Source organism: Mustelus asterias, chromosome 9, assembly GCF_964213995.1.
Source record: "Mustelus asterias chromosome 9, sMusAst1.hap1.1, whole genome shotgun sequence".
Classification (NCBI taxonomy): Eukaryota; Metazoa; Chordata; class Chondrichthyes; order Carcharhiniformes; family Triakidae; genus Mustelus; species Mustelus asterias.
In genome coordinates this window covers 41,839,333-41,853,301 of record NC_135809.1, presented here as the reverse complement: position 1 = coordinate 41,853,301, position 13,969 = coordinate 41,839,333, and the positions used below count along the sequence as shown (strand labels likewise).

The 13,969-nt window shown below is 41.5% G+C and overlaps 1 protein-coding gene across 3 annotated transcripts in view; it reads left to right on the top strand.

Annotated features, from left to right (window-relative positions):
* erc1b (ELKS/RAB6-interacting/CAST family member 1b) overlaps positions 1 to 13,969 on the top strand; it is a 788,812-nt gene that overhangs the window by 605,491 nt on the left and 169,352 nt on the right. For 2 of the 3 annotated variants that reach the window (XM_078220074.1, XM_078220073.1), the window contains one exon: positions 4,465 to 4,566. In XM_078220074.1, the coding sequence (XP_078076200.1) occupies positions 4,465 to 4,566 (102 nt within the window). Of the gene's footprint in view, positions 1 to 4,464; positions 4,567 to 6,692; positions 6,813 to 13,969 lie in introns of those variants that run through there. The other variant, XM_078220075.1, reaches the window with a different exon arrangement.

Genomic DNA, 13,969 nt, shown 5'->3' with positions numbered 1-13,969 from the left:
TGTGGCCAAATTTGCTGACAATACAAAGATATGTAGGAAGACAAATTGTGAGGATTTTCACTCCCGAGGTGGGTAACGCGTACCAGGGATTTTCCTAGCTTGCTGCACCAGATTTGAGAAAAGCTGCCCTGAATGGCAGGTTCTTCATTTTGTGCAGGTTGGATCAGGCCCACTGCTCCTGGTTGCAAATTAGAAGTTATCACAGGCTTCTGAGTATCATGGCAGGCTGTTTGTAAGGCATGCTTTCATCCCAGTTGTTTGCTCAAATTTTAGGCCCTCCCCACCATCAATTACTTATTCATGCCAACTCATTCAAACATGTGCTCCTCACCCATCCCCAATGACTCCCTCATACCCCTCAATGCTAACTCATTGACCCATTCACCCTCCATGGACCCTCATATTCTAGATGCCAACTCATGACCCCTTATTGCTCCAATGCCAACTCATCCACCATCCTTTGCCTTGACTCCCTCCATGCTAATTCACCCAGTATCCACCAAGGGCAGAACTCGAGTGATGAAAAATGTTTTAAATATCTGTTACAGCCTTCACTATATAAAAAGAAGCTGATACTAACTTTTAAATCCCCTCAACTATGTAATGCCTTATAAAGCAAACAGGCTTATACTCCTAACCCCACATAAAATGTAGCTAATCCTTTTTTAACCTCTTTGAGTTGCCACTGAAAATGTGAACCCAGGGACCCACTGTTGGGATAATTATCGGTTGTGGAAAACAGTCAGCCATTAATAATGACACAATGATAGCCCTTAGGCTAATGCCAACAAATAACTATTGTAACTGATTGATCTGATTGTTTTTTCCTCTCACTGATGCAGGATTCTTTTATTTTTAAAGGGCTGGAGGTTGAAATAACTTGACAGTTCAACAGACCCTTTCTGCCCTTCAAGAGCATACAAGTCTACTCTAAAAATATGTAACTTCCACACTGCAGGCTATGACCCTTGCTACAGCAAACATAGGGTCAATTTGAACTCGGCCCGGCCCCCTTTCCCCCACCAACAAAAATGACATATGTTGGAAGTGTGGCCAGAACATCCAAATCCGAGTCCCACCAGCCATTTTGGAAGGTTCGTGGGGTCTCCATGACTCTGATAATCCAGGCGAAATAATCTACAAAGGATATGGATAGATTAAGTGAGAGGACAAAAATTAGGCAGATACAATATGGTGTTGGAAAATGTGAGGTTGTCCACTTTGGTGAGAAGAATAGAAAAGCAGAATATTATTTAAAATGAAGAGAGGCTGCAGAATACTGTGATATGAAGGGATCTGGGTGTCCTTGTACATGAATCACAAACAGCATGAAAGTACAGCAAATAGTTGAAAGGTAAATGGTTTGTTACCCTTTATTTCAAGCAGGATGGAATATAAAAGTAGGGAAGTCTTGCTACAGCTGTACAGGGCATTGATAAGACCACATCTGGAGTACTTTGTGTGATTTTGGTTGGCTTACTTAAGGAGGGATATACCTGCATTGGAACCAGTTCAGAAAAGGTACAGTAGGTTGGTATCTGGAATGAAAGGGCTGTTTTATGAGGAAAAGTTGAGCAGGTTGGGCCAATGGTCACTGGAGTTTTGAAGAATGAGAGGTGATCTTATTGAATCGACTTGCTTGGTTTGAATTTAAACAAGAGCTTGGGAGATAGTTGTTCCATGGTGCATTCTCCATGGCAATGCCTCCACCAATCAGAGTCCACTTGCCAACCAATCAGCACCCTTTTCACATGCAGTATGAATTGTTGTTCTCTTCAAAATTTGGTATTTTTACGATTCTGCCCTGAGTGTCAGATGAAAAGCTTTGACAACATATCGCTTTGTTTTCAGCTGTGCTCAAGTTCAGTACCACCAAGCAACCATTGCTAAATGCACACATTTGTAAAATGAAATAACTTCTAAAGTAAAATAAATTAATTTTTACTTGCCGCCACCTCCCCTGGCTCCCCAAGCCTCCAACTCATTACCTCTTCCATTCCCCAGCCTTTCACCTCACTGCATCTCCTGGTTGCCACCGATTGTACTCGTTAAATTGCCCACTCATCGGCCCTCTCCTTCTTTGAACTTCCCTTTCACTGAATCTCCTCCTCATGCACCCTCCCTCTTGCTGAGCCTCCTCCTCACTGCTTCCCTGGCTGCTGCTTCTCTTTCCCAAAAAAAGCCTTGAGCGAGGGCTTTCGATATGAGTAGCGAGCGACAAGAAGTTCAACAATTTGTGACCCAATTCGCACCTCCATTTAGAGATTAAAATCCAACCCCATGTTTCAGTTAACATCACCGGGTGGAACCAATGGGCCACCCCTTCTTGTAATAGGAAAGTCAAAAACAGGAAACATCTACCAATCAATTATGTGACCAGTGCTAAGCCTAAGAGACATCTGGGGCTGAATTTTCCCTGCCCTTAGAGATGGGTTGGGTAGTGGGGACACTGGTAACTTGGTGAAGGAAGATTTCGGGAGGGAAGTCCAACATCTTCCCACTACCAAAGCACATTGCCTGCAGCGGGATCCTCAGCGGTGCAGCCGCTCATTTCATGGCCAATTGAGCTACTCAAGGGCCCCATTAGGTACCACTTCACTACCCTGTGGGCATTTTGCCTGCTTCAGTAAGGCCTGCGAACCGCATGGGAAGACAGCCAAGTAAACCGGGTGTTTCTCAATAAATTCCCAGGGGCGCCCTTCTTGATGGGTGTTCCATGGCCTATCGGGGAGGCCGCTGATGGAATTGGTTGACCCCACGCCTCAGGCACTGTTGCCTGAGCAACTTGCCCCCTCACTAACTAATCATTGAATCCTTGCATGTCTCTTAATTGACCCACTCCTCAAAAATCTCCAGGGTCCTGCTCCAGCCACTGCGGGGCTCCTGACCAGAATTCAGCCCGGCTTCACCATTGGTTCATTGAAACTCAGCAGCGCAACAACTTTGTAATTGATTTCACCAATATGCAGTTAAGTTAAGATTATTGTGGAGAGACAGACCACCGAATGGGCAAGCGGTTTGTGACTCTGTGATAGTTCCAAGCGCTGTGTCAGCAAAATTGTTCTTCTTTGTGGCACTCCCAAACTGAGAAGTTCGCCTCCATCTGCAGAAAATCAGTTATTAGATGTTGCAAGTAAAATAGCAATGTTTAAAAAAATAAATGAATTGATAGAATGGATTCCTGCTTCAGCATGCAAAACTGTAGAAAGTGGTATTTATTTAAGCCCACAATGTAGGTACTGTCTGTAGGTACACACACCCTTCTTCTCCAGGTAACCCAAATGTACCATCATTCCATTTGGGACATTATGATAAATTTAGGAAGTATTCCAGAAATGAGCTTCGCTAGTATCAAGGCTGCAGAATAGTTGGTGTACCTGTACATACAAACTCCTTTCCTAAGTAATAATAGTTATTAAGGGATTATCCTTTTTTTGGCATTTTGATTGTGTACAGTTGATCTTTTGTAATGGCTTCAAGGTGCACATAAAGAGATTAGTCAACAAGCTGTAGCAAGTGAACTTAATAACAGTCCTGGATCCATATTAAGCATAGAGGCTAGAATGGTTAATGTTCCTATTTAGAAGATGAAAGATGCAGGTCAGACGGCATTTGTGGGGGAAAAACAGATTTAATTGATTGAATTTTCTGGCCCTGTGAAGACAGGGGTGAGGGGGGGAAGCTGAGAAAAATCGGAGATGCACATTGGGATGGCTCCTCAACCATTCATACCTCCAGAGAAGTTTCCCAGGGCAGACAGGGAGCAGGATTAGCTGCCTGCTCCACAGAGGCAACCAAGCAGAATTAAAAGTTGAGGTGCTGTTTCTCAAATTGAAGTTAAGCTGCATTGGAGCAGCACAGGAGACCGAGGTGGAGAATTAAATCAATGAGCTCTCTGATTTCCCACTGTTCCCAGAAGAGCAAGCTACTTATTGGTGCTAGATTTGTGCTTGCAGCTTGCTGCTCCCATAAGATCTAAGCTTGACCACTGAAATGTTTCAGACACCTTGTTTATTGTATGATCTGTTTATCGTAACCACCCTTCCCATCACCCGCCTGATGTACACCCCATTTCAAAATCACCTCTTATGGAAGAACCTGATGAGACCTATATGCATTGGAGATGGGGAAGAAACAGGGGGTTAAGTAAAGGGACAGGGCTAGGTTAACTTGTTTCAGCATGAATGGATGTCAGCAATGCCTGCAAGCTCGAACTTAGTGAGCTTCACTTGTATGGCCCAATATTAGTTTATATATACATATCTTTTTTAAAGTTTCCTTAATGACACATGAAGTAAGAGAGAATATGCTAAAAGTTATTTACCCTCCCTCACCCCAAGGGTACATCTAACTGCCAAGGTCGGACGTACAGTATTGTCAATCATTCACTTAAAAGGAGCATAAATATGTATCAGTGAAGGTGGCTAACCAAATGGATATGAATATCTTGTTTCTTTTTCACAGACCCAGAACAGAATGAAGCTGATGGCAGATAATTATGAGGAGGACCACTTGAAATCCTCAGCACATTCAGAACAGACGAATCATAAACTCTCCCCAGAACAGGTGAGAACCATTTTGTTGTCTAAATGGGAGTTGCACAGTCAGTGATTAGTGTTTATATTGTACTGTTAGCCTTTCTCTTGATGGTGTGTCTGTGTTGGGAATATCCTCTGCAACGACCTGGATCAAGTTAGGAGTTGAGTGATTTAAGACTAGGAGCATCGTGAAGGGCTACAAAACTGCACAACGAAAGGGGATATCTCTTACAATTGCAAAATCGTCAGGCTGGTTATGTTCATTATCACCTTATGTGCATTAGAATATTATCATATGATTCCCTTGCCCTACACTTGAGCAACAATGAGGCCAGTAAAACCGAGATTGATGCCCTTTGACCTAGTTGGCACTGCACCTGTGTGAACTCAACCCATTTGTTTTGCCCACAGCAAACCCAGATTGCAGTCAGTTCATTTGCTGGCACAAGTCTGAGTGCACATGGAAGGATTAAGCATCAATGAGTTCCTCTAAGAACCCCACCAAATCTGTATCCCAGACATAAATAACACATGCTGGAGCAGATCAGTTTATTTCATAATAATGGAAATAAAATCAAGTTCACAATTATTTTCAGATATTTTTTGGACATGAGACTAGCAATGATTTAGCAACTGAACCCCAGGGGGAGAGCTGTGTGTCTATGGGTAAGAATGCCTGTAGATAGATATGTATAATTATACACACCAGAAGCTCACTGGTTTTACTGTAACAATAGCCAGCTTGTTTTTCAGAGGATAATTTTATTTTTATAACTGCAGGCCATTTAGTAAACTGTTATTTTAAAATCATTGTTATAATTAAAGTTCAAATCATTTTAAAAAATCATAAGCAGGATGACTACACCTTTTGAAAAAACCCATCTCACTGATCAGTGTCAACAGCTTATGGGGTACATTATTAAAATCCATTTAGACTCACGTTAAAGCCTATATGTTGTCCTAAATATATCTGTACCTCAGTGCTTCTAAGTAAATGGACTCTGCCATGAAGTCTTAATAAACCTCTTGACAATATACCTGAGGAAAGCATGCACATTAAAAAATATGCAAGCTCTTTTGACTTTTTAAATGACGTAGTGGTCACACACACATGGCCTGGACTTTCTTCCCCTATACTGCAGCTCATGTTGTGGTTCCTGTTCCAATCATGGTCAGATGTTTATATATACTATTCCCAACCAGTAAATGGTTTTTCAGGTGCCCATTTTTTTCCAGTTCAAGTAAGTGCCACGCATTTCCATTTACTGACTGCTGATTGTTACTCACTTAATTTTGGCTTTCCATGTCACGTGATAGACGAAGGAGCAACAATTGAATTGATTGTTGGAATTTTGTGTGGGAAAGGGCATACCAAGCACATTATCTGGTTTCTCAATCTTTACTCAACCATTTTCATCTTCTATATTTTTTGCGTTTTTTTGCAAACAGCCAATTTCCATTTTTGTAAAATTATATCCCCAGACTGAATTGTTGCACTGCTTAATTTAGTGAATATAGTCCAAGCAGATAAACACTAACTCAGACACTTGTCCCTTCCCCTTAACATGTTGAAATCCAAACTTAAAATCAGGATGTTCTTACTCATTCTTTTTCCTTTGTCAAAACTGTGAACTTGCTTGTCTCCAACAGTTTTGCTTCTCAGCTACAATCCAGAGGCTTTTAAAACCTAAATTTGGCATAAATTAAACACAAATTGCTGATAGTTATATTGATCTTCTCTTCACTTTTACTGTCTGCAACCTTAGTGGTGCTCTGTGCAATATACAATGACAGATTCCTGAAGTTGATAGCAGAAGAGTAATGTTAGGCTGATAGCAATTAGAGATTGCCATCAGGCTGTGATATTGGTAATTACAAAATGTGCAAGTCAGGCTTAAAAAAAAACGATATTTTGCTGTCCAAATTGGATTGATAGCCTCATAGATCTATCCCATTCCCGGTAAAACTAAAAAGTGTATAACATTTTGGTGTGTCATGTTTTTATTACATGGAGACTGCAAGAGATGGTTCCAAGGTAGGCCTGTTTTACAGATAAATCCACTGTAAATGGGATCAAGTTGAAAATGATGACGATGGTTATGATGATCAATGTCAATATTCTAATAAGTAAAAATATAATTGCTATTTTTAAAGAAGAGCAACACTGTGGAGAAAGAAGCACAAAAAGGAGGAATGTGAAAAACTTAGTTTTGAAGAACCAGTGCCTCAACAAGCTTGTCTAAAATAAATTTTGAATGACTCAGTCTGAACTTCAAATATGTTTGATTTTCCTGCTATAATTTTGTTTCACTTTACCATTTATACCAAACCCTTCTTATCTTCAGTTTTTACTTCAGCTTTCTGTTGGGAAGTCAGAAATGTCTTGGCCCACTCTTAAAATCAATTTTTTTCCACTTAAGAATGTTCTCATTTGTAGAACACCAAAGATTTTGTGACTATAATTTTACTCTCTTCCATTCCAGACACTTTGGGGGGGACTTTTAATCAAAAATAAAATTGACTTGGATTGGGTGGTTAAAGTCTTAAAAATCAGAATCTCAATTCAAACCTGCCTCCAACCCACCCAATTCCAGCTTTAATTGAGTTGGGAAGGTGGGCGTGTGATCAACCTGCTCTAGGAGGGCAAGTTAACACTTCAAATATGATAACTGGATTCATTGTTATTCAGCTTTTCACTTTTAAATGTAGTTGGCTGGTTTTCCCAAGCTTCAGGAAACCCATCAACTACATCAAGATGAAAGCTGCTGGATCTAGGAGATAAATGCCTTTACACCTATCTGCAGGATCCAGTGGTCCGGGCAGTCCTAGTTATCTGGCATTCACCAACATTCCCCACCACCCAGCCCTCCAATCTCCCTCCTGTACCTCTTCCCAAGCCTTCAAATCCCCACCTCAGTCTCCAACCCCTTTATTGCCCCCCAAAGTCTAGGTTCTTCCCAAGTCTGTTACAATCCCTGCCCTCAAAAGGCCATTGACCTCATGACTCTTCCCAACAAGGCCTCCAAGCAGCCCCTGGGATTAATTGCCTTCGACCACCTCCCAGAACCCTACGCCCCCTCCCTCCCTGGGCAACTACTTCTCTCCCCATGGACAACCCTCTATTCTTTTCCCCAACCCCCCATTAGGAATTCTAACTTCCACGAAAGGAATTATACAGCATATTAATATGAAAGATGGTCAAGTTAATGGAGATTTTCAGTGTTCTGAAAAATTTTGAGAAGGTAAGTAGCAAAAGATTGTTTTATTGGTTGAAAGGATAACAAGGCAGCATTAACTGAAGGTTGTAACCTTTTCAATCTGTGACTTCCTATAACATGGAATGGTTCTGACAGGTGGTATTAAGGTTTGAAAAAGAAATGGACAAATATTTGAAAAAGCAGAATATAAAAGATATGGAAATAACATTAGAGAAGATAATTACAGTTGAAGAATTAGCAAAATGGTACCTTCACAACTGTATCACTCATGCACTTTATAAGGTCATTTTCTTTTGGATGCTATTCAAATTTATTGCTGTCATTATGACACTCATAGACATTGTTCACTTGTGTGCCACCAAGCCAGAAACACCAAATGACAGCTCTCTTGGAAAGATACAAGAGCCATTTTTACAAATACATGCTGCCCACTAGGAGCACTTATTTTAAACTCAGAACTGTGAAACATCATGAGAAACAAAATGTGGTGATCTGATTTCAAAAAGGCTAAAAACGTATGATTGACTATTAGTTTCAGAATTCAATAATACACCTGAAACACTTTTTTTCTAAATGTACTGAATTGTAATTATTTAATGTGCCGCAGTGCACAAATCAATGTATATGTTCCCTCTAAAGTACTGCTATGAAACACCTTCATTAGGCTATATGATGTTGCTCCTGGGTAGCAGGCAAAAAGTGACAGTGTTGTGCATTCACAACAATCAAAAAAACACAGTTGCAAATGAAATCTAGTTAAATTTATCCCAATCTTATCAAAGTATGAACAGGTTTGCCTGAATGAAGGAATGAATGCTGGGAGTCTGCTTGTGTCAGTGCACTGTGATGGCTTTTTTAGAAAAGGACTAATTATGATTTGTTAATTACAAGTGAGTAAGGGCTACTTCCTTCCATCCTCCTCACTTCCAGTTTGGTCAAATGTGATATCGCCCATGCTCAGGTTTAGCATCACAGTGATGCTGAGATCAGTTTCAAGGTGTAGGGAATCACAGATGCACACCCTCATTCATTTGCTCCAGTAGTAAAGCTCTTTCCCTTTTTTTTTAATCACCTCTCAATGAATGAATACTATCTTAAGAGCATTTCATACAGCCTGAAGTTCCTAGTACTTTTGTGCAATGTTACTTTTGCTCAGACATATACATGTTAATTACAGTGAATTTAAATTTACAATCTATGAATGCAATGAAATGACTTTTGAAAGTGGAAGTTTCCTAATTTACAGTATTGTGATGGAAGCGCAAGATAATGTTGCAAACTTAGAAGTTGCCTAGGATGTTCTGCAGATCTGTTGCATGAAGGTAAGTGCAGGTAGGCAGACATTTGATAAATATGACAATCGCTTAGCTGCTGTCCAGATAGAGGAACAATATTCTGTAGTTATTGCTGTCATCTCGCCTTAGCTATTATAGTAAAATTGACACTGCTCATTATTTATTTAAACATTAAGTAACAAAGAAATAAGATTACATTAACTATGACTTGACCTAATTTGGGATGAATTTCAAACATTGGTTTCAATGTAATGTTCTCTATATCCATTCTTTGAACTGAAGAAGAATGCCGATGGACTCAGATTATGCTGCTCATTATGTCACTCATGGGCAGTTCTGGTATTTGTATTTGTACATTGGGAATTCAAGTCTGTATTTGTCAGCTGTATTAGTGACTAATGAATATTTCCCTTGGAAGGAGAGTATGCTGGACTGGGCCCCCTCTGTGTAGATTTCAGGATAATACTTTTGGTAATGGAAGATTGAAACCAAATCAGTTTCCGTGATGAGTCCACTGTGCACCGGGGCACATAATGGACAGGGTGCACTGTTTTGGGAAGCAGTGGGAAAACATTCTGGGTAAACTGGTGCTTAGGTGATAAAGTGCCACTTGAATCCTTCTACATACTTGAAGTGGAGTTGCCTAGATTTCAACCATTAGCAAGCTTTGCTATCTGGGATTCTGTGGAGATCAAGAATGTATTCTAGAACTATTTGTGTATATTGTTAATTTTGTACACTTCTGATGTTTACACACTTCTGAAGTTTACAGTGTCTCTGTTATCACAGTTGCAGACTGTTATGTTCAAACTTCCATGTCCAGAATAGGAGAACTGGATTTAGTTGTGAAAACACAGGGATTGGATTAGCACCTCGATGTGGCGGAGAGGCTTATATGCTCTCATGTTCCATCAAGCAATGCCATCGACAGCTCCTTGCTCCATAGGGCCATCCATGTCACAAGGTCAGGGAGGTGACAGGAGAAGTTAGGTTCAAAAAATCCTCAAGAGCAAAGCAGGCAAAAGAAGACTGTGTGTCCCACCAACTGTAAAGGCAGAAGGCTGCTGCGGTGCCAAAGTCATTGTGGGTTCGACACTGAGCACCAACCCATCGAGATCATGTGGACAAAGACAGCGCCCTACATTAAGGGGCACAGGCAGCTTTCTACCAGGGCCCATGCCAAGTCCTGTCGCGATGGGGACAGAGCTGTGAAACTGGGAGTCCCTAGTCAAGAATCTGCACAAGGCAACAGTTGCATGAAGCCCATTGGATACCTCTGTAAAGACGAAAGTGTCTTTGGTGGACAGTGGCTGTGCAGTCTCCTTCGGGATACTTTCTGCTCACTGCAAATGGGGAGGGGGGCTAAAATAAGCTGTGTCACTTTCTCCTGATTGGAGAACCACACCCTGCATGATCACCACCTTTCTTGTCAAAGAAAGAAAATACTAAAATTTGCAGCTTGGCATGTTAGAACATTAATGGATAATCTCAAGGCTGACTATCCAAAATGAAGAACTGCAATCATATCATGTGAGGTATTAAAAATCCAAATTAACATTGAAACATCTTCCTGGGAGAGGAAGCTGAAGGACAAATCAGCAGGAAAGGAAAGGCTGATCTATAGAGTTGGTTTTGCATTCTGAATAGGCTCTTGAATGCACCATCAGAACTCTCCAGTTGTATGAATGAATAACTTGTGACATTTCATGCAGAACTAATTCATAACAAATGTGCCACATCCATCTGACCCTTGACCCCGATAAGGAAAACCTTTGCTCTGACTTTGATGATATCCTCACTGCCATTCCAAAAGAAGAACAGATCATCATTCGGGTGGGGGTGAGGGGGGGGTATTTAATGCTGGGATTGATGATAACTCCTACATCAGGTGTGGAACCATTGGGAAAAGCCAATGCAAATGGCAGGCTCCTGTTGACAATGTATGCTCAGCATGGTCTAATTATTATCCACCAGAAGGACAAAAATAAAACCACATGGAGGCATCCTAGATCAAAGCATTGACACATCCAGGGTTATGTCATTGTTCAGGTCAAAGATCAAAATGAAGTTTGTATTACTCAATCCATGTAGGGATTGATGCCACCTGGACAGATCATGGACTTAACTTGAGCACTCACCAAGACATCACAAGGGATCAAGAGGAAGAAGATCAATGTCTGACCCCGAAGGCAACAGGCTGAACAGAGGAATTTCAACTATAGCTCATGACCAACCTGGAAAATGTTCACACATCCAACTCAATTCCAGAACAATGTGATAAAATAAAGTCTGTTGTACTAGACTGCTGCACCTAGATCATTGGGTTTGAGCATCACTCTTTTCATTGAGCCAGTCCCAGTGACAATGCTGAAATATTTGACCTCCTAGAACAAAAATGAGCACCTTCTGTTACCTAGAAGAACAACCAAAGGTCGCAAGTTAGGAAGGCAGCATTTCAACAGCTCAAGACTAATGCCTAAAGTCAAATCCGGAAGCTAAAGGTCAAGTGGTGGGAAGAGAAACCCAAAAGAACCAACAATATGCTGACCATTATGGACATGCAAAACTTGGTGGTGGAGGCAGATACAATAGGGCTGTTTAAGGGGTTTAGAGATAAACACATGACTATGCAAGGAATAGAGGGATATGGACCATGGGCAGGCAGAAGGGATTAGTTCAATTTGGTGCCATGCTCGGCACAATATTGTGGGCCGAAGGACCTGTTCCTGTGCTGTACTTTTCTAAGTTCTATGTTTTTCAAAGCCACCAATATAGAGCAATGTCAAATGGACAAAATTCCCTTCACTCTCAGGATGACGTCTCTCTTCTTAAGGATGGCAATGCCCTCCATGAACACAGGGAAAAATATTTTCATCAACTCCTCCACCATGAAACCACTGTGGCAGCTGCTGTTTTCCAGGTTACCCAGTACTCTGGTAGAATTCGATGCTGCAACAAGCAATCAAACAGATGAAAAACAACAGAACTCGCCTTTCATATTTCAGCCGAAACCTTCAAAGCTGATCAGTTTTTTCTCGCATCAAGACTCCATGTACTCATCCTACAGATTTGGGAGGAAAATAACTCCTCACTAGGTCCCCCAGCTAACTTTGGATGCGACAATTGTAACAGTTTTCAAGAAGGGAGATAAATCATGCCATGGAAATTATTGAGCTGTTTCCCTTTTGTCCAAAGCAGGGAAAAACATCTGACACTAATTCTCCTGAATCACCACTTTCTATGGCTGAGGAAATTCTTCCAGGGAGGTAGTGTGGCTTTAGACCTTCCAGAGGAACCTCCGACATGATCTTTGTTGCCAGAAAATCCAAAAAAAGTCCAAGAGAACAACATCAGGAACTCTTCATTTTATCATTGGCCTGAGCAAAGCATTTAACTCAGTAAATTATGAGGCTCCATAGATGGTGCTCCAAAAGTATATATGTACGAAAAACTTCACAATCTTGCAATTGCTTCATCATGTGACTGCAGTTGTGTTGAGTGGGAGGTCTGAAGCAAACGCCTTCAAAATCCAGATCAGGATCATGGAAGGCTGTTGGATCCTCCTCTCCTGCTTGAAGCTACTCTTACCAGAAGATCTGCTGTCATGGTATTTCACACTCATCCTACTCATGTGTCATCCTTACTCATCCACAGTAGTTTGTCTGCAACTGCGCTGTGTTGTCCGTCATCCAACTACACTTATGTTGACCCCTCTCCTCTCTGCTTTACCCTTTAGTAGAGTTCTCTGTAGCTTTTCAACTCTGATTAAATGGCTGAAATACTGACATTTTTGTTTCTGGATGTCACATTTTAAGAATTATTTTTGCTCTGGCAATTTCAAGCACATCTTAATTCATCTTATGGTCTGTATATGGAATGTTAAGTATATGTCCCCATACTACTTACAATTAACTTGGCAATGGCTGTTCACCTTTTAAAGATTAATTGTCCTGTGATGTCAGAATTAAATACTGTCAAGGTGGAAAACACTTTAACCTCAGGTCGCCTCTGTGCCAAAAAATCTGACCACAGTTTGTGCATGACTGTGGTGTCGTTGTTCGTTCTGCACCAAATTTGCAAGCCACTCTTGATCTCTTCAGTTCTGCGTGTAAGATACCAGGTCTGTCCTTGAATGTTGCCAAACTCGTATCAACTCACACCAGGCCAGCCAATATTCCACCTCCCAAAAATGTTAAAGGAGATGCTCTGGAATACATTGAGCATTTCCCAAACCTTTGAGGCCATCTCTCTCAAAAGGCCATTATTGACGAGGAGAGCCAACATTGTATCAGCCATGCTAGCTCATTCTTCCACAAACAACGGCAGCAAGTGCTTGACAGTAAGTGAACAGGGATATTCGCTGCTTGCTAAAGTCCAGGTCTGAGACGTTCAAGTCGAGTGACCCTGACCTGTACAGGAAATCCAGATATGATCTATGGAGAACTATCAAAGCTGGCAAGAGACAGTACGGGACCAAGCTAGAGTCCCAGACTAGCCATATGGACTCCCACCGCAAGGTCTGCAAGACATAACAGGCTAAGAGATGAAGGCATGTAGAATCGCCAGCAACAATGCAACCCTCCCCCATGAGTCAACACATTCTATGCCCATTTTGAACAAGAGGGCAGCGAGGGGACCCCTCCTTTCCCCCACCCGGAAGCCTCAGCCGAACCGGTATCCAAGGTCACCATCACAGATCAGCCTACTTGAAAATCAACCCATGGAAAGTGACTGGCCCGGATGGGGTACCCAGACGAGCACTCAGTGCACAGACCAGCTGGCACGGGTATTCACAGACATCTTTAACCTCTCCTTACACTGATCTGAGGTCCCTACCTGCTTCAAGAAGATGACCTGTACCAAAGAAAAGCCTGGCAGCATACCTTAATGACTATCGCCCGGTGGCTCTGACATCCAT